The sequence below is a fragment of the Corvus cornix genome, chromosome 4, assembly GCF_000738735.6.
Source record: "Corvus cornix cornix isolate S_Up_H32 chromosome 4, ASM73873v5, whole genome shotgun sequence".
NCBI classification, from domain to species: Eukaryota; Metazoa; Chordata; class Aves; order Passeriformes; family Corvidae; genus Corvus; species Corvus cornix.
The window spans coordinates 49,611,841-49,632,935 of NC_046334.1; the positions used below are offsets into that span (position 1 = coordinate 49,611,841).

General features: G+C 37.3%; 1 protein-coding gene across 1 annotated transcript; it reads right to left on the reverse strand.

Annotated features, from left to right (window-relative positions):
- Nucleotides 1-8: 8 nt before the first annotated feature.
- Nucleotides 9-21,070, reverse strand: NSUN7 (NOP2/Sun RNA methyltransferase family member 7). Its single transcript, XM_010401747.4, has 12 exons — nucleotides 20,929-21,070; nucleotides 16,725-17,084; nucleotides 16,125-16,183; nucleotides 14,637-14,767; nucleotides 13,300-13,452; nucleotides 11,859-12,042; nucleotides 10,075-10,282; nucleotides 9,342-9,485; nucleotides 8,694-8,795; nucleotides 8,051-8,168; nucleotides 4,669-4,786; nucleotides 9-2,548 (listed from the first exon to the last, which is right to left on the reverse strand). Exons 2-12 carry the CDS (start codon nucleotides 17,035-17,037, stop codon nucleotides 1,808-1,810), a joined length of 2,271 nt encoding a protein of 756 aa, XP_010400049.3. The 5' UTR covers nucleotides 17,038-17,084; nucleotides 20,929-21,070; the 3' UTR covers nucleotides 9-1,807.
- Between the last annotated feature and the right edge of the window lie 25 nt (nucleotides 21,071-21,095).

Genomic DNA, 21,095 nt, shown 5'->3' on the forward strand with positions numbered 1-21,095 from the left:
TCATTCTCTAACTGCAGAAGCTCTTAAGTTTATTTTAAGCATTTAACAACCATATTGGGAAAAAAAAAATCTCCTTAGTGTCCAACATGCAGAATCTCTTCTCTCCTAAATGGTTTTGAAATACAGTAAGAATTTCTTTTTTTCCACTTCTACACATGGCATGTGTACAGATCTAAATCTATCCTTACAAGTTTCTTCAGAAGTAAGAGCAGAATTCACCATGTCACTGGAAGGGGTAAGGAGCATGGATTGCTCACAGGGATATGCAGAAGGTGAGGGATGTCTGTGTAGGACAGCTGGCTCAGATTAAAATGCTAAAAGAAATTTTCACTGATTCAGTGAAGCAAGGATATTTATCTGATGAACAAGAGCCAGCTGTCTACACTGCTGGTGTAATATCATTTACATCCTTTCTTTAAAAGGTACTGCTGATCCAGTGACACTGACTGATGTGAGTGAAGAAAAAATAGAGATGTTATAACATTTTCTCTGGGTGGGTCTCAATGCAGACCCGTATGTCAAATCAGTTAAGTTCCAGACTACATTGGTCTACTCCTAGCAACACTCTTCCCAAGTATCTGAAATGGTTGCCTGGAGGAAAATTTCTCTTCTGGGCCACAGCTACCTTTGCCTTTCTATATTGCTGTGCTCTCTCTATTTTCATTTTCACAAGTTCCAAATACAAATCAGATTTGTTGTTAAAAGTATCTCTGTGCCTCCCTTTATCCTCTCCTCAGATTATAAGACAATCGTAGATATTTTACAGTTATTTTATTTTGTCTTTGCTAGCAAGAGGGAGCAGCTTAGAAGCCCACAGCTGTTTCCAAAGACAGTCAACTACTTTTTGTCCAGTCATTATTCAGCTGACTTGCAGTAACATTTATAAAAATGTTACTTTGACAGTAGCAGCTCTTTTCAACTAAGAACTGTTTATGTTAAGAAATTGATAAAAAGCAGTTATGAACCATGACAGTCTGATGTGACATTATGATGACAATTCAGTGTTTTTAGCATGAGAATGTTTTATCAATTTTTCACAGTTAATAATATTTCAATGAACACTTAAGTAGAAACCAAGAGAGCAAGTACTAGAAAGTCTGTGCAGGGGCTTTAATGTACTTGGCCACTTTCCTGTACAAAAGTTCACATCTAGTTTTAGAAATAAAAGTGAGCTAACAGGCTTACTCTGCAAGGCTTATTTTCCATGCATCAGTCCTAAGTGGAAACTCACAAAAATGGTATCTAGCATTTGTAAAAAAAAAGCCACTTCAAAAAATTCAATCTCACTTTAAAAACATCAGTTTGAAACTGATTACTTGTACAGATTTAGATCATGGTGGGGGGTTGGGTGTATGATTTAACTTGTCACTTTAAAGTGTGTAGCTAGAGGCTGTAGTTTTTTGACCTCACTGCCCCCACCAGTCTACCAGCCTTAGGCAGCTGAGCTCCATTCACATTAAAGTGTGATTATTGGATTAAAAGTTACTATCTAACATGGATATTTCTACATAAATAGCCCATAATATATCTTTTCCCAAGGCCAGATTATCCTTGCATAAAAATATACTGTAATGTCAGAGTATTGATTAATATACAGGAATCTTTACCTTCTTTACAAAGGGAGGGCAGAGTCTGAAGGTTCATACAGTCAAGTTGGCTTGACCATTTTTGACCGGGGTAGTGGAAATATCCAACCACTGTGCTCCAGTCTGGCCATGAAAGCAATGGTAAGTTGATACCCTGGGTTTGTTTCCTTACAACCTTTCATATGGTGTTACCAGTGGAGGCAAGGTGATGGTTGGGGGCTTCAGTAAACCCTGTTCTGTTCTGCACATGCCTTTCGAGCAGGTGTCTGTCTCTTATACACCTTGCCCAGAGGTGACAGATGAGATGTGTGCTCCAGCACTTTCCACGGGGCTGTGTGTGAATCAGGGTTCACAGATTTCTTCAGCTGAACACAGCTCTCTGTTTGGGGCACATTTTTTTGCTGTATGTTACTGACTGCTTTAGGCACAGATATGTTACTGACTGCTTTTGTTTGGTGCACGTTTTTTTGTTGTATGTTACTGACTACTTTTTTCTGGTGCACATTCTTCTGTGATATGTTACTGACTACTTTTTTTCGGTGTGCAGTCTTCTGTGGTGTGTTACTAACTGCTTTTTTTCGGTGCACAGTCCTCTGTGGGGTGTTACTGGCTGCTTTTTTTCGCTTTTCTTGTATGCTACTGGCTGCTTTTGTGTGGCACACATGTTTTTCTTGTATGTTACTGGCTGGTTTTTTTCGGCACACGCACACATGCTTTTCTTGTATCTTACTGGCTGCTTTAGACACAGAAACTTCAGCCTTAACATTAGCTCCAGTTTGGCGGTGAAGGAGCTTTGCAGCTTTTGGCTTACTATCACTAGCAGTAACCTTACGTCGACGTCGTTTTACTTTCTGCTTTTTCACCTCTTCTTTTGGTTTTTCTTCAACAATGCCATCTAGTAGTCCTTTTGCTGCAGCAGAAGCCAAAATGTCTTTAGCAGACACCTTTTTAGAAGTATTTTTCTGAAAATTATAAAGGAAACAACAACAAATCTAAGCCACAATACAGAGCTCCTCAGAATTTACTCCATGAGAAAAAGACAACAGAATCTAGCATAAGGACTTAAGTCACGTGATAAATGCTAACCAAACTATTTATTCACAAAATTAAGAACTTGACTTGTGTAAAGAGGTACTGGAGCATTTGCTCTTCAGAGACTTTCTTCTCTAGTGATCCAAAGAGGGGAAACTCAATTCTGGGCTCTGCAGTGTGTGTCTGACTTGTGTTTAAAACCAGCTGGTCACCAAACCCCACACAGCTGCTCACTCCCTCCCCCACCAGCAGGATCAGGGAAAGAACTGGAAGAGTAAAGCCAGGGAACTGCTGGTTTAAGATAAAGACAGTGGTTCCTTGGGAAGACAAGTGCCATATCTGCAAACATCCCCCTTCCTCCTCCTTCCCCCCACTTTATACAGTGAGCATGATGTCACGTGGTCTGGAATATCCCTTTGGTTGGTTCTGGTCACCTGTCCTGGCTGTGTCTCCTCCCAGCCTCCCACATACCCCCAGTTCCCTCACTGGTGTGGCTGTATGAAAAGCAGAAAAGGCCTTGGCTCTGTGTAAGCCCTGCTCAGCAGTAACAAAAACATCTCTGTGTTGTCAACCCTGTGTTCAGCACAAATCCAAAACACAGGGCCCACACCAGTGACTGTGAGGAAAATTAACTCTACCCCAGCCAAAAGCAGCACACTCCCACACTGACCTGCTCTGTAATGTGTCTGTAAGAACATACATATCCATTACATGTGTGTGTATCAGAAACAGTTACTAAAATACAGAAATACCAGTAACATTAAACATGAATAATTTTTACAGTAATGAAAGTTCTTGCTCATAATACATAAGTAAGGAACTCCCAAACTAGGAACCAGGTCAACATCTAAGTATATAAAGAGAAACAATTGGAAAGAAACTATTTACAACTAGCTAAGAAGAAGGTTTCTGTAAACAAGGAATTTCAGTTTAAATTATAAGTACATGTTTTCTACTTTGTGGAAAATGTTCATTTCCTGAATCACCTAAAAACTGGCCATTGGAGGAATTGCTTTGTATTATTTATTATATATTATTATTTATTATATTTACTATATTCTTTGAATTAGAATTTGACCCAAAAAAATTACTCGAATTAACAACCTGCAACAAAAGTGTTTGTTTCTCTGGAGAGAGACAATATGGTAGAGAGATGCACATAGCATGATTAACTAAAACTCAGACCAAGTTAAAAATATTTACTATTGTAAAGAAGAGGTCAATAATAGGTAACTTGAAAGGCGTTTCATATGTAATTCTCTTACTCTTAATAAAATCTTCTAACTTCCCCCAAGAGGCAACCTTTTTCCAAGCACTTTAATCACAGTATGACAGAAAATGGTACAAAAAACCAAACAAGATCTCCTATCTTTAATTTGCAATGAAATTCTAATTAGTTCATCCCCACACCCGTTCTCTTTTGGTGGAATAAATCCATGCTTTTCTCAGAGACAAGAAGAAGATGTTGATACTCAGAGATGCAAACTAGCCCTTTAAGGCCTTTCCTCAGGAATCGTGCCAAGACTTTTCCGTTTACTCAGCAAAAGCCCCCTGCCTTTCAAGCCAGATTTGCATATGCCTTAGTTTGGGAAGGAAACATATTCATACATATTTTATTCAAATTACAATAGCGTCACCCATAGGGATTAAGATTTCATCTGCTTGGATACTGGAAAATCTTGGTAATTTATATAACAAATACATTTACTAGACACACCGTTTATCATGAATCTAATCAAGCTGTGTATTTCATTCCAAAGTGTGATAATAGCAATATATTTCCTCTAGATGTTCCTGGCACTAACTTGGATCAAGGGCCTGCTCTGATCATGAACAGCTCCAGAAAAACAGGCACACCTTGTAAAGCTGTGCTCAGCATAAAACTCCAGTAGCAGCACATTTCAACTGCTCACCTGTCCTTTGGTTTTAAGGCAACTAAAGAGCAGCCACGAATTTTATTTCGAACATTCCATTTCATTTATTCTTTTGTGGAAAATTGCAGTACTCATCTTCTGTAAAGTGATTTTAAATGGTTATTTTCCTAGCTTACCTCTCTCTGTAGAACAGCTAGAAAACAACCACTGGAAATTTCTGATGGCTCCATTTTGAAAAACATTTCAGTGGAAGCCTCTGAATTGGAGCAAGTAGAAAAAACAGAAGGAATAAGCCTGTAAAAAAGAAATGGAAGACCAGAAAATAATATCTAAGAATATAAAAGGAAATAAGCAAGGATACATTAGAAAAATGTAATTAGAAGTAATTTTCAAATTATGTTTTTCAATAACATAGCTTTATCTTAACTTTTAAAAACTGCAATTCAAGAAAGGCATGAGAATTCCTCTTTTTAGAATTAATTGGGTTTTTTCCATTTTTTTCAATAATTCCTTTTTTTTTCCCCAAGTTATTAAGTAAATTAATTACCAGATAATAAATACGTATTAAGACAATGAAAAATTATGTTCTTTCTCAGGTGTGCAATTACTGAGTTATCAAGTTGTCCATGAAGTTGGGGAATTATCTGAAAACACTAAGCAGCTTGCAGAAATTGTAGAGGTGTTGACTTTGAGTTATATGTGCTCATAATAAAAAATATATCTATGTAAGCTAAAAGTCTTAGGTTACCCAACTTTGCTATTTGTTATAATTGAGTGCTGTTTCTCCAATTTTACAGTTTTGCAGTGCATCAGTAGGGAGGGAAGAACTAGCTTCTTCTCCTGTTCTTGTATTCCAGGAATGTTTGGTTGTTACAAAGCAGTCTCAAGGACTTGGCTCACAAGACTGGCAAACTAGTACTAAGCTGTCTCAGTACAGAAAAACACTATCAAAATGTCCTTTTGGAATTATAACCCCCTCCTCTTCACTAAGGACTGTAAGATAGAGTCCGACTCCTTAGTGCTCTACTAACCCTCTAGCGACAGAGCTTTATTCAAAGATGGTTACAGAGAAAGGTATTCAATATTTGAAAGCAATATCCTGATTTGGCTGGCTAGTTCATTTTTAATGGGAAGTATGCAAAATTGGTTTTTTACAAGTTCTCACCACAATCTGGATTTTTTTTCTATGTCCCTTAGAACCTGATAAAACAGGCTACAAGGCTTACATCCTCCTTGCATTACTAAATAAAACTTATGTCTTACGACACAGATTTTTGATTTTAGATCAGCTTATTCAAGGCAAAAAAACCTCAGTGGTAATCATTTATTGATGTATATAAGTTACTGTTCACCTTCAATGACCCTGAAAAATGATGCAGAAGTTAATTCAAATTTGATAGGCCAAAGAGAAATGCATGAGTGGTTTAGACTCCTCTCTATACACACCTGTTTGCCATGTGTACCCTTACTTTAGGTAAAGCTGTTGCTATAAACCGCCATATCCTGAAGGGAAGCTCAGCTTAGCCAGTACGTACATGTTTGAAATCACCCTTAAAACTGCACAGCCCTAAGACCAGCTGTGTGACCCCAAAACTCCAACAGAGCCTTATTTCATTCAGCACCACTTCCGTCCTGCAGAGTAATTCAGAACACATTTGTTGTAAGAGTTTCCTGAAAGCCCTCAATTTTCTTGGAAAAGGGAATTAATATTCAGTATTTCAGATCTTTGATGATCATACAAGAAGTTTTATTATGATTTGTCTCTCAAAGACACTACTGTGAACATGAGGGCTAGTAACTCTGCAACAGCCTTTCATTCTATACTGCACTGTTCTAGGCAAATAAGTTCTCTAATTAATTCTAAGGAAAGTGTAAAAGGAATTTTTTTAAGTAGTACATGCATCTTAAATGGCTTGAGCTTTCATCCTAAGCGTAATTACTCTATAAATTTTATTTATGGTGTTCTATTAGTGCTCTGTTCATGCTGGTTTATTGTATGCATCTTCATTGTAGCAAGGACTATGATGAAACATACAAGACACCGCATGACAGTGAAGGAGGAACTGAATCTGAAATTTTCATTTATGAAGCTCAATCAATCTTCAGTCACAAATTTGCTCAGGTCTGAAAAAATCCTAATGGAATGTTACTGTCCTTTTCTTACCATCCAAGATTGCCTTTTTGAAAGTGTAAGTATGCTTTGGTGGTTTGACAAGATTCATGATGCTTCTGCAAAACAGTGAACAGATTTTGGTTTGGCTTTTTGGGGATGGGAGGTGCAAGGGGCAATTTTTTATAAAATAATTAAAGCTCCAAGAACTTTATTTTTTAAATAAAAATTCTTTCATATGTTATGAATTTACATATAATTTGTGTTCAACTAATTTGGAGACCATTACATTCCAAGGTCCCCCAAGTTCTCCCCACAGAGTAATAGCTGCACAGAGGTCAAGACAGACTCCAGAAATTTTCATATTCTGAAGGAAAACACAAGCAAGAGTCCATAAATGCTTTTGGTCCAGCACACCATCATTGGCAAGAGATATCCTGATTTTATCCCACTTAGTGTAAAAAAAATCGAGCAGGCTGCTATTTTCTATCAATGAATTTCAAGAAATATGCACTTTGTGCACTTCGTCTTATGAATAACATAAAACTTTTAAACATTCTTTGGACTGGCCAAAATTAATGTTTACCATTTTAATCATGCCAAATTTAATTGGATATCTTGAGTCACAGTACCTGTCCCTTTGATAGCCAGGCTATTAACATCATCTAAGGTAATATAAAATCTAAAAATTGAGTATGATTTTCCTGTGCTTTTTACAACATAAACTCTTTTAAACCTCCATCCTGTAATCCACTATTGTATCTATGTGCAATTGAGTGCCAAGTGTTTGCATTTATCTAGTGTGACTGAAAGGAAAATCCAGAAAACACCCATCAGTCTTTTAACAATTCCTCTGGCTGACAGGGGTGACAGCTAACAGGTTATAACTGCATATGAAGTATACAGCATACATACTTTTTTCATATATATTTGTATTTGCCATGATTGCACAGGATGATCTCTTACTGTGACCGGTCCTTCCCAGAAGTCATTCATCTGAATAGTGATGAGCAATCCTTCAGCAAGGGTTCTTGTTCTTCTGTATTATTTCTACAATTTAAGATTTAATTTCTTTTTCCTTTAAAATTGATCATTCTACATCAGAAGCTGCGAGCATGCTAGCAAGTTACCTGACTTCTAGTCTCCATTTTATTTTAAACTAGTTTCATTCTCTGAATACTGATACAACAATAGCAATAGCTCTAACTGAAGAATGTTATTTCCAACCAGTGATGCTTTCCCCCATTTTATTTTCAGATGGACAAAAATATTAGATGAAAAAGTCAATAGAATACTGCTAAGTACTCTCATAAACAGAAAGAATGCATGACAGGCAGCAAAAGCTATTTTAATTTCATGCAGGATACGTATCAGTCTAGGATAAGAATTATGCTACAATTTAAAGTCATACTTTAATTTTTTCATGGATAAAACTACTCATTCTGTACCTATATCGTCGTGCTTTATCTCCCTCCACTCCAGATTCCAGTGCTTTTTTCACTACTAGTTCATTTTCTTCTGGATAAACTGAACAAGTGCAGTAAACAATAGCTTGTACTTTGTTAACTACAAAACAAAAACAGAAAAAAATTTTTACTCTTCAGATTCTTCATACAGAGAGTGGTTTGGTAAGGATTGAAAGCATCATAAAAATTATGTCACTTTTACCAGTAAAAATATCCTCCCGATCTCTAGTGTTCATAAATAATTAAAATATTTTCAAATATTTGCAGATTTCAACACAAAGTCAAAGCTGTCTCCAGTCTTTTCACACAGCTACCAAAGGAGAGGAAAAAAGTGGCAGCATGCAGATGGAGTCAGACTACATTTGCAGAATTTCCAAAGCAGAGTATGACTAAGCTATAAGCCAGTTCTCTACACAATACTGAAGAATGCTGTATTAATGTCTGGTGGATACTAGGACACAGAAAAACCTTCATGGAGGAAATCATTATTCAGGGGGTTTGGTTACATGCTTATTGTTAATTAATAGAGTAATCAGTGTATTTTTAACTATATTAAAACTGGTGATAGTACAGTGGAATTGATAGTGCAAAGTCTTCCCAGAAATTGGGGAACTAGCACACTTACATTTCAGTGCATGAATCAACTCGTTAAGCTGCCTCTCAGCAAGAATACTGAGTTTATCCTCAGACACAAATCCCTGGAAAAGGTCTTGTAGCAATCCTGCATCTAAAAGCAGAGAGTAGTAAATTTAGTCTTCCAACTTGTATTAATGTCTGAAAATTCAGTTGTTTGCAGAAGCAGACCTGGTTGTTACTGGTGCAGTGGGAAGGTAGGTTTTACAAATTAGAATACCAAGGAGTGCCTGATTTATTTGCTTTACTTCTTTACCTGTAATTCATGGTGCCTCTTATTTGCTTCTAGTTAATGAAAATTGTACAGTGAAAGGACTTACACAAACAGTCAAGGAATGTAATCAAATGGAAAATTATATACATGTTGGTATCTTGAAATAAATTTTTGCCTATGATCCTTTTACTTAAAAAAAAGTTATACACACTCTGCTCCCCAGAATAACCCTCAAACTTACATACTATCAACCTGAAGCAGTCACAGAATTATGCAAGTTAATATATATGTTCTATAGTAATTAAAATAAGGAAGGTTTTTTTAATAAAATTACACCATTTACTGGAGCACCTACACTGTCTAGACCACAATACTTGAATCTATTTCTACCAGAAAGCATGAGCTAGATATTGCATCAAAAGTTACCTCTGTTCTCACTTAAAATAAACTCCATTGGATTGCCAACACCCAGTCCAGAGCATTGTGGTAGCAGCAAAATAACTTTTGCCTTTTCAAGTCTTCGGTCTGTTGGTTCAAGCTCAGTAAAGTCTTCATGTAACAACTGAATATCTGAAAAACAGGAAAAACTCAACAGTTATAGGCTGCAAGCAAGCCTGCCTACACGTGATACAGGTGAAGAGACTCTGGTATTACACTGAATTCGACAGAGCTAGAGCCTGCTAGATTCAGATCATCCAATGTATGGCCTATGGATTTCAAACAGATTGAAGGGCTGCATCTTCCACTGAAAAGACAGTTAATGGAGTTGCAGTCTTACTGCATTCTGTCCTGATTGTGTCCTCCGGGTAAACTGGACAAGTGCATGTGTTTTGGATTAACACTTTCAGACAACTGGAAATCAGACTTAAAGCAACAGCCCAAACACCAAAAGTTCCCAGCTACCAGTTACACCAACTGCTACTTCAATGGAAAAATTCACCGACATTTCAGGAGCTTGCATCTATGATATAGTTAGACTGCAATTGATATGACTGTAGCTGAAGAGCTATCAGCCCACTTTGTGAGAAAAAAGTTGTTACTGCCATCCCCAAGTTTCCAGAGGGGATCTCTGAATTCTGATAGAATTAGTCCATATTTACAGATATCACAAACACTTGTATTACAATACTTTTTGCATACCGACTGTTTTAGCACCTACTTTCACATCCCATATGACTGAAACTGTTCCTCAGTTCTTCTCTTGCTGAAGATTTCACACCACAAACAAAAATTGTGGACATGCTGTGATTTGTCAGCACTGACATATGGGCAATGGTCAGATGGGAACCTACATGAGCCACTATAATGTCACCACCTTCACTCAACAGCGCCTGTGCGGAGTGTACAGCGAGGCTGCGAGACTTATCCTACAAAACAATGACACAAAAATTAAGTATGACCAACTATTTTGGTTTCTTTGAATGCCAACCTTCTTTCCAAATTAGGAAAGTATTTCATTGTTTTCACAGCAAATGGGAAAGAAGGGAGGAAAAAAACTCATCAGGGCTATCTACAAATACAGAATTAAATTAATTACAAAACCAAGCTGTCACTCAATAAATTTAAATAACTTAATTCTAAATAAGACATAAAAAAGCATAATATCTGTAGGTGAAAAGAAAGTACGTATCATCACCATAAGGAGGAACTCCTAGCAACAGCCTGTTCCAGAAAAGACAAAAAGGCCACAATTCAGGCAGAATTCATCCTCTGAGGCAGTTTAACAGAGAAATGCAAAACTGTTCACATAGCTCTTGGTGAAAATTACAGGAGAAATGTCACCCTTGTAGATCAAAGATCAAGATTCTGCTGAATTTGAACAACAGAGAGGCAGATTGGAATGCAGAAAACACAGGGACCACTCCACAAGAGTAAATGCTCTTGTACCACTGGTGATTAAGAGAAAACTTTATCAAATTACTTAAAAAGGAGTGAAGAAACTGACCACAGATACCAGGTCTTGCACCAAATTTTACAAACTGATGATAAATGGAAAGGGAAAAAAAAACAAGTGCTAAGCCTTCAAGTTCATATCATTGTCTATGTACACACAGCATTCAAGCACCACCCTACCCCACCATAGAGATGGAGGTTTTGATGGTGTTATTTACTTATTTTGAATACTTTTAAGCAGTAATACTCAGAATTTGTTCCTATTACCTATGGGGCTCTCATGTATAGTTCTTTTCTCTATGTATTCTATTTTTAAAATCTACATACTGAAATGTATTGAATATTGAATCCCTTTTTAAGTTGTGCAATACATTTTGAGGGTAAAGTTTGCAGACAATGCCAAGCATCTAGTGAAAATGCTGGCTGAAATATTTCTGCTAGGCACTCAAGAATCATCAGACAGTTCAGATAATTCGTGGTTGTGCTGTTGCATGGTTACTGCAAACCACCACTCTGCAAAAGAAACCTCCCACCAAACTTCACTGGGGAGTCTAATGATGGCAAGTCAGGAAAAAGACTAGTGGGAGATATGGAGATCTAGGAACCACATGGCACAAAATACAAAGAAGTGTGATCATTCCATCATAAACATGCATTCAAAGAGGAACAAATATTACAATATCATATCACTACCTACTAACTGGGGGAAAGCATATGGAGTTATACTGAAATTTTCCTCACATTTTCAGAAGTGACACTGCCTCTTTTGACCACTTTTTATATGTAGTTCAACAGCTCTAAGATTAAATTTAAAACATTCTACTAACTTAATTGTAGCTATCAATTATAAGCATTGACATTTGTATGCTAAATTAAGTAAGTGGATCAGTTTGTAACCTTCTAATTACTACAAATGTCCAAAACCTTATTAGAGTTTGTTGCTGCCTGACTGGTTTAATAGAATCATCACACAATACACAACCTCTTTCTAATGCAAAGCAATTACTTCAATTTGTAGATCATCTGACTAAAGGCTGAACATCAACTCACCTGCAGTAAGAGTTTGCAATCTGCAAAAAGATCTAAATTAAGCAGTTCTTCTCTAAGAGAGGAAGGAAAAACCAATACATCGTGGCAATGTTGGTCCACAGCAAACGTGTAATGGTCAAAGTCTGACACAGATTCAACCTTTGTGAGTCCCTTCATCTCCAAATCTTTGATAACATCTTCAAGGCTGTTAACATACAACTCTGACCATTAAATATACAAGAGTTACTTAAGCAACATAGTTCACAACGATTATATGAATTTTTTACTTCTGTTAGTGTGTGTGTATACATATGTATACATATATAGGTATAAAATGCCATATTGTCTAATGCAGGAGGGAAACTTACTCTACACTAGGCATGTAAATTCTAGTTTGAAACAATTAAGTTAATAAGTCTGATAAAATAAATTAAGAAAGAGATATGTGTCTCCAGAGGATGATTCAAAGCATCAAAACAGAAATGTCCATGTGCTCAAGAGACACTGTAGTAAATTTACTGCTGGAATGTTTTAGTTCTTTCAATTGCTTTCAATCTAGCCCAACTCACCAATAATTTTAATGGCTGATAACTGAAAGAATCCTTGTGTAAACGTAATGAAGGCATAACTGCTGAGGTTAGCAATTCAAATATCATAAAAATTTAAAGGTATATACAGCAAGAGATGTTTGTTGAAATGCTGTTTCAGACAGCACCATAAGTTTATACAGTACATTAAACATGGGATGAATGCAGCAGCTTTTATTTCAGTCTTATTTAAGGGTTCCAAAGTCACAACCGAAATAAAATACATTATCCTGATGAGCCTATAACCTAAGCACTGAACACTGGTCCAAGACAAGAGTAGTAAAACAAAATTCTTGAAAACATTATAAAATGGATTACCTGTCTATAACAGGACAATCTGGTATGGTTCATGTATCAGTTAGTACAGAACTGGGAACAAGTATAAATATACAAATATAGTAGCCTCCAGAATATAGGGATTTTTAAAAGTGTATTTTAATTTCAAGTTTATACTATCCTAACTGAACAAACAGCAGGTTTAAGTATTGTGTCTTAACACCCTTTGCCAATATTATGGTTTACATTAATATACCCACTTTTAACGGCATTTTCTCCTCTTTTTGGCACCAGGTTAACTCACCTACTTTTTTTCCTAACTTTATTTCCTCATTTATTTGGTGAAAGACCCACACAAGCAACAGAATAGTAAGAAGAACTGTTTCACGACCTTTTTACAGTGTGTAAACACCACTACTGCAATATATAAAAACTACAAAAAAATATAACACAATAGCACTAGACTAAGCAGAATTTCCTGTAAGCACTTTAAATTACTGGTAATAGTATAACCTGGAAATTCTAAAACAAGTATGTAGCAAATTATATCACTTAATGTGTAAAAACATCAATATCAGATGATACTTTAAAGACCTTACCTGATTTTAAATGTGTTTATCCAAACACAGACAGGTAAAGCAGAGGCCCTTTGTTCCTGCTTCCATATGGTTTCTGGTACAAAGTATTCAATTGAAAGAGCATCATGTTTGATGCGACATCGTGCTAGTGCAGCTGCCAATTTGGTTCTATAACTATAAAAACATAGTCACAAGTTTAATAAGTTTTATAAATGTTTTCATCAGCTATTAGCATGCAATATTTCTGTTACAATACCATCTTGCTCAGAAACCAAATCCAAAAGGGACACCTCATTCTGCAAGCTGCAACAGGAAACAGAGTTACAGAACATTTTCTACCCCACACAACAGTAGATGCAAGGTGGTAGTCAATAGCTAAGATTATTTTATTTAAAAGCAGGTGGGACTGGAATTAGGACTGGTGACTCTCAAATACATCCATTTTCCCAGACAGCTAAAAAAAAAATCTCAGTATGTTTTGGAACTGCAATGTATGGAATACAACCATCAGATTCATTTGCATGTTTAAAAATGTAAATACATACATGTGCAGAATGAGCATTTCATGAGAGCTGATCTCTAAACATGTACAGAAACAATACAATTATGATGGCAACCAGGAATCACTTTTATTATTATTACATGAAAATGTCAGAGAAAATATTTCCAGTGTTTTCTTCCCACAAGCTTCATGCACACTCCTGATACATGATAATTCAAAGTAAATAAATAGTGCTGGTGAACTACTTCAGGTATATTACTTACTGCCCTCCAGAAATACCTTGCACTTAAGAGATTCATGAACTTTTGGGGCCATTCTAAATCCAGAAGCTACACAATTTTGTCTAAAAAATGCTTTTTGAGTTCATCAACTGACTGATGGAAGAAATAATAAATATTAAAATGTTTATTTTATGTATTCTGGGTTTTTGTTCTAATTATTTAAAATAATAAATATTTAACAAAGTTTCATAGTAGAAGTGCTGCTAAACAGACAGATGTTATTCCATTCCATGACCTCTTGAATGTATTACACTTGCATTTATGAATATTTACTGAATATTTAATTTCTTTGCTAGAACTGTATAAAAAAAGTTTTGACAATGACAAGTAAGATAAGACGCCTGAAAAATAATCCACAATATAAGGATGGTTTCTTACCTGTATTTTTCATAAATACATAAATATGAAAGTTTGCCTCCAAACTAGGCTCTCATCAAAAAAAAAAAAAAAAAAAAAAGCCCACAAAATTTTAGGATGAAAGACATGTTTAATAATTACTTTTAAAAGGCACTGATAATACAAATCTTCATTTTTGCTAATATATATCAACAAAAAATAGCTCTTTGCACATATACCTGTATAAATATTGCCCTACTTCCTGAACTTCTGCTACAAGTTCATCTTCATCAAAAATCTTTCGTTCTTGAAACTTTCGGTCTTGTAGGTCATAAAGCATCACAACAAGCAAGCTGGTTAACTCATCTGGCTGCAAGAGAAAAGCAACTGGATGGAGAAAGTGACCCAAAGCATGCCTTACTTCTGCAAAAACATCCATATCAAACAGCAGTCTCCCATGTAAAAGGCATTAAAAACCCTTAAATGCTTACTTGTAAGAATAGGAAAGTAATTCCTTTTGGAGAGTTAATAAAACACTTCTTTAAAAAATATTTTTTTAAAAACTCAAATACACAACTTGTAAATTATTTAGATTATCAAAATTAAAAACATTCTCCATGCACACAGATAAAATACTGTATCTTAACTTCTAATGTTATCAGAATTGAAACTTTGAAATTATTTTCTCTTCATTAAGTAGTTTGTTAAATAGGTAAGCTCACAAAAACTTCTTGTCTATCAATTCCTCTCTTGTGGGATTCTTCCATATGTAGCAACCAATATACTCGATTATAATAACCCTTCTGCTTTTGGGATATATACAAAATCTCCTTTCTCTGTCTAAATGTTTAAACCAGGGAGCATCTCCTGCTTAAGGACAATAATTACTGCACTTCAGTTACTACTGTCTACTTCTTTACAATAAATTCTTACAGTTATTATGCCTTCTAAAATTCTCACCTTCTCACAAATATGACCAAAATTAGTTAGAAAACTCAAGTTATTAGGGAAATACCACCAAACACAAAATGTTAGCATGAAAGTCTTGCTTCCTTGCAAAAATAAGGCAAAGATAAATGTGTTAGATCATTTGCTTGCTCACATCAACCTCCACAACCAGTATCAGCTCAAGTTTATCTTGCAATTTTCAAAGGCATCAAACAAGACTGGAAGGAACAGCAGAATATTCTGCCAGCTCTAGAATTTCTTTCCATGTCAAAGCAGGAAAACATGTTGAGAGAGTAAACTGGATCAGTTTTTGCTAGTACAGTATTTGTATACAGTACCATTTGCCCAGGAAATGAAACACGGGGTCAATGCATTTTTTTGTCTGATGGGGTTCACTCCATGTTTTCCAGCTCCCAAGGACAGGAAGGAAACATTTTTTTTCCCTGCTCACAAGGGGACACAGCTGGGAAGGAAAGCACATGGACATGGACAATATCACTGAGCAAGTACTACACTGCAGTAAAAGTTCATGGGTCGCTCTCCCACCTTGTCTTTGAAGGTTTGACTCCCAGCAATAAGGTGCAACAGAATCTCACAACGTACTTTGGAGATGGATGCTTTAGACAACTATGTAAAAAGGTCAGCAATATTTCAGTCTAAGGTGGTCATGTAGTTCAAAACAACAAAGGTTGTTTTGAAGAACGTTGTAGAATCCTCAGAAAATACACTAATTACATCAACACAGAAAATAAAAATTCCTCACAAAAATGTTCACTTACTATTGAGTAGCATGGGTAAGCACTACTATCTAACAAGATTTGTTCAAGAAGATCTTGATCTGTAAAAAAGAGAAAATGTTGACAACTTATGCCACTATCTACAAGATTCTATGGAAGTAAATCTTGTAAGTCACTGAATTGTAATTTTAAACATCATGAAAATTGAGGGCAAATTCAATCACCAACATAGCAACTCTATGTAATTCATTTACATGAAAAATAGTAGGGTTTGATTTCACAATTGCTAATAACACTTAGCTATATTTAAAGATTTGAGGGATATGAGTAGTCTAGTAAATGCAAATGTTCATCCATAATTAGGATCCAAAAAGAACCACTGAGATGAGCTCCGCTGGTCAGAGCAGGGTGCTAATAACACCAAGGATGTGGCTTCAATCCCCTTATGGGCCATTCTTGATAATCGTTGTAGGTGCCTTCCAATTCAGAATATTCTATGAATCTGTGATGCTGTAATAACCTGCAGTTTAACAAAAATTTCTCCAGATCTCTGCTGTCAGGTAGACACTGAACATTTGTTTTTCCATGTTTTCTCTGCTGCATCCTTTCTGTTGGCCATTCTTGGGCAAGTTTTGTACTTACATTTTAGAGCATTGAAAGCCAGTTCATAAGATACACGCCTGGAATGCTCATCTTTAAAAGCCATCATGGGAGATTCTGAGTTATTGCCATACTGCACAAGCATTCTATCCTTACTCTTTTCAGTATGAATGCCTTGAAAAATCTTAGCTGCATTTATGTATATGGAGTCAGGATAGCCATTCTTCTCAATGTGAGTCACTGTTCTTTTTTCAGCAGATCTTTTTTCAGCTGGAATTTTCATTTCACTCAAGTCTGAAGTACGATTTACAACAACCTCATGTGAAGACACCAATTTACTTTCAGAATCTGGCATTGTTCCAGTTGCTGACTGTGTAAGTGTAAGTCACAATCCTGCTGCCTCTGCAAAAAACAAAGTTTGTATTGAATCATGAAATTTTCTTTCACTAAAATACACTTTTCCCTTCTTTCTAGGGTTTTCAGTAGAATTTATTTTCTTTTTCAGGCTCTAATCTTGCAAATATGTATATATGTGTATCATCTATACTTCTATATATCTATCATCTTATATGTCATAGAGAAGTATTTATAAGAGTTTTCTTACATTATTTGTTTTCACCGATGCACATGCAAAGACTGGTTACTTGTTTCAAAGAGGCCAGTCCTTTACAATCATTGGTCCTTTATACACAGAGATCTGATCCTCTGTGTCTAATAAGAAACATTACTATTGCAGACAGAATAGTATCTCTTACTAGGAATTCTCCTTTAATAAAAAAGACACTGAAATTTCAAAGCAGACATCATGTCTTCCAAAGAAGAACCATCTTGAAAAGAGTTGCAGTGAATTCCAAATGTTTGTCCGCTAAACTGCATATGTGTTCTTAAAAGTGGAGAACAGACATCACCTAAATGTTAATGTATTTAACATATTACCTAAAGAGCATAATTTTAAATGCAGGAAATCCATTCTGACAGTCTCTTGAGGTATTATCCCACTCTCCACAAGCCCATGTGCATTTCTTAAATTTTCTACAAATCTTACATAAACAGTAAAATAAAAATTACCTTCCCCAAAGGTAACACGAAAAAGTCCCAGTGTTAGTTGCATGCAAAAATATGCTGAAGTTCCACATAAAATGTACCTAAGGTATTGGATTTACCCTACTTGCTCTGGTTGTTATAACATGCATTTATGATAATGCCTGGAGATGCAGAAGTCAGATTAAATCTTCAGAAGTGGGTGAAGCCAGAACAAATTTAAACACAGAATAATGATAAAAAAAAGAAAATCAAACTAGTCTTCCTGACTGGGGAAGAGTAATACAAGAGAACTACGAGTAATTTAGCAGCTATAGAACAAAAAGCCAGGCATGGATCTAGGCATTGCTGCCAAAGAGTCCTGGATATTTTAGGATTAATAGTACAAAATAGCAGAATGGGGGGGGGGGGAGGGGGACTTGCCAGTCTAAAAATCAAAAGAAGAAGTAATTTAGTTCAGTACAACAATTCTCAAGCTTTTTTTCCCCCTGCAATCCCCAACATCACTACGGATAAAATACACACCTCTTCTCCCCAGTTCAGACATACTTGCTCAGAATCCTTTTCTCCTCTCTCCTTTCCTGCCCCCCATCACAAAAAAACATAGTGGCAATGGAGGATGGCAGCACACAGGGTTGGAGGGGCAAAGGGGGGAACACAAACTTTTGCTTCTCCAGCAGGCAGCCATTAAAGGCTCCATGCTGAGCCAGTATTCCCCCATTCAAACTCCCTTTCCCAAACATAGGTGACACTCAGCCCACCTCCCCCCTCTCCAAGACCAGCACAAGTCAGTGTCTGACCAGCCCAGCATGCTGCAGACAATGGACTAGTGTGGTTTCCTGAATTCTGGCAACTCATCTGGAGGAGACCACATCTCATTCCCCTTCCCCAGGATTTGCTCTCCAAAACTGGGAACTGCTAACCCTGTAGAAGCAACTTTTACTGTTGCTTTATAGCATCAGACAAATAGTTTCTTCTTGCAGGAGTTAAGCTCCAGCATCCCTATTGTTACATGCAGCAGTGATGGATCCATGGAGCAAACATAAATTTATTTTATGAAGCCATATTGAAACAGAACAAGCAGTGCTATTAAAAGAAAGCACTATTCTTCACTAGAATTAAGCACCAGATCACCCAAACCAAATTGAAACACTTGTGCTTAGAAAGGAAAAAAAGCATAAATGCTTTCATGATCTTTTACACTAATTTGACCAGCAAACGTATGTATGATTTCACAGAATCATGGACACCATCTCAGGGACCTGAAACTCAAACCTCTTCTCCAGGTAAATGCAAATATTTCATTTTAGAATATGTAGCAAGTGAACTATGTCTGTAGTGTAAGGATTTTGTAGATTTTTAGAGTTCCCAATTACTCTTTGTGACTTCTTTGCCAAAGCCGTTTTTGCTGAGCCACAAGACACACTGCTATTAGGATGATTTGATGAATGTACTTTCCCCAAAGATAAATGCCATCCTAATAAAGATGAGATGCCAGTGTTCTGCCCTGTGCAGACACGCTGCATGCTCACAGCACTGCAAATCACAGTCTGAATTACTGAACGCTGTGCCAAGCAGAGGACACCAAGCTGGATTAATACAAAGCTCAGCTGGGAAAAAGAGCTTCCCAGACAAGAGAGAAAGGATCCTGCCTTTGTGGATCTCAAGCAGATTACTCAGTTGACAGGGAAAAAAAACCACTCAAGGTCCCAAGGAAGCCATCATTCTCCTAAAACTGGATGGCCTTCACAGTTCAGGTTGGACTATACTACTTTACAGCCAGGCAGTGTGAGGTAGGAGGCCTGAAGGCACTCACATTTTTTCCCAACTTTTTTTTTCAAAGATTGAGGGGAGCTCTCAGCTGCTCTGGTAGGCTCTGTATTTGAAGTGTTCAACACATCTACAACTAAAACCACAGGAAATTCACTGGAAAGGCACCTGAAGAGAACTTGGGTGAGAGAGAACAAAGACTTTCTTCTCATGTTCTGGGGGAAGCTCTTGAACAAGACATTTTAGTTAACCTTTGTCTCACTCCCTAAACCATTTGGAGAAAAGTAACACATCAGGTATGTGTCATGTACCTTCATGGGATGCCCACCAAACAGAACTGTCTTAAGACTGGAAGGTTTAAGTTTGTAGAACAATTTTAATCGTTGCTTCCCAACACCAGAGATACACTACCCTTTTAGCCAGTATGCCTGCCGATGGAACTGAACAAAAATTTTATTTATTTATTCAAATGTTCTTAAAGTGAAATTGTCCACAGACGGTATTGTTCTGCAATAATGAACAGCACTAGACAAATACAGTACTTGTGGCACACAATCCCTACGAATAAGAAATAAATAATGTTTCCACTTTACACATAGCTTCATTTAAAGCGGAAGTTAACTACTGTATCAGTTAGTTTGAAGGATGTCTCCAGCTTTGACTTAATAAACCCAAGCAGATAGAATTATGGCATTTATTCACTGCACAGCGTAGCAAGTGATTTACACACAGACTGCCCCATAAAAATCACGAATTCCTTTGTTTATATACCAATAAATGTATTTTTCCCATTTCCTCAGTTATCACCTTTTTCATTAGCATCTACAAATAAGGAAAAGAGATAAACAACAAACAGCCCCACAGCACTTGTGTTGTATCAGGTACAGAAGGCAACCTGACCACCCAGTTCTGATTCACATCAACAGGCACTCCATGAGAAGTGGGTATGTGAGCATGGACGTGGCCCCTCGCACACCAACAGACAGTAAAGCCTTGACAGCCGTAGATACACGGCAGTTCTGGTCTCGCTAACTCTGTGGGTACACATGACGGCATCTGCTTCCTAACATCGGTGCGACTGTCGGACACTGAGCTTCCAAGCCTCTGCTGTCCCCAGCTCAGCCAGCCCAGCTGGAGGGCACCAGAGACTGGTGAGAGTCAGGAAAACAAGTCAGCCACGAGACCATTCGCCTACTGCGCTTTATTTATGAGAAAGAGCTGAAGTCGACTCACAGGAAAGGCATACAAGGGGTGGGGAACAACCAATAAAAACCAAAAACAAACAAAAAAGCTGCTTCTTTGTATAAACAGGCAAAGCGTTCGTTCATTGTAACACTGCAGTGAAAGGCCCTGAAACACAACCAGTTCCCCAAAGCCGCGTGGTAGCGGGCAGCGCAACTGCCCTTCGCCTGGGCAGGGGCCGCGGGACTCGTACCTGGCCGGGCTCCTGCGGCTCCCTCGGGGCGCTACGGGGCGGGGCTGCGGGTACCATCCCCGGGCCCGTGCCGGGCAGGGGTCGCCCCATGCCGGGCAGGGCAGCGGGGCCCCGGCACGGCCCGTCGGTCGCACCCGCCCGTCCCCGCCGCGCCCCACACGCACCTG

Coding starts and splice junctions, on each gene's coding strand:
- NSUN7 (XM_010401747.4), bottom strand. CDS start 17,037: ATGCCAGATTCTGAAAGTAAATTGGTGTCTTCACATGAGGTTGTTGTA. Junction 14,768..16,124: donor CTTACCCATGCTACTCAATA/GTAAGTGAACAT, acceptor TTTCTCTTGCAG/CCAGATGAGTTAACCAGCTT. Junction 10,283..11,858: donor ATTGCAAACTCTTACTGCAG/GTGAGTTGATGT, acceptor ATTGTTTTGTAG/GATAAGTCTCGCAGCCTCGC.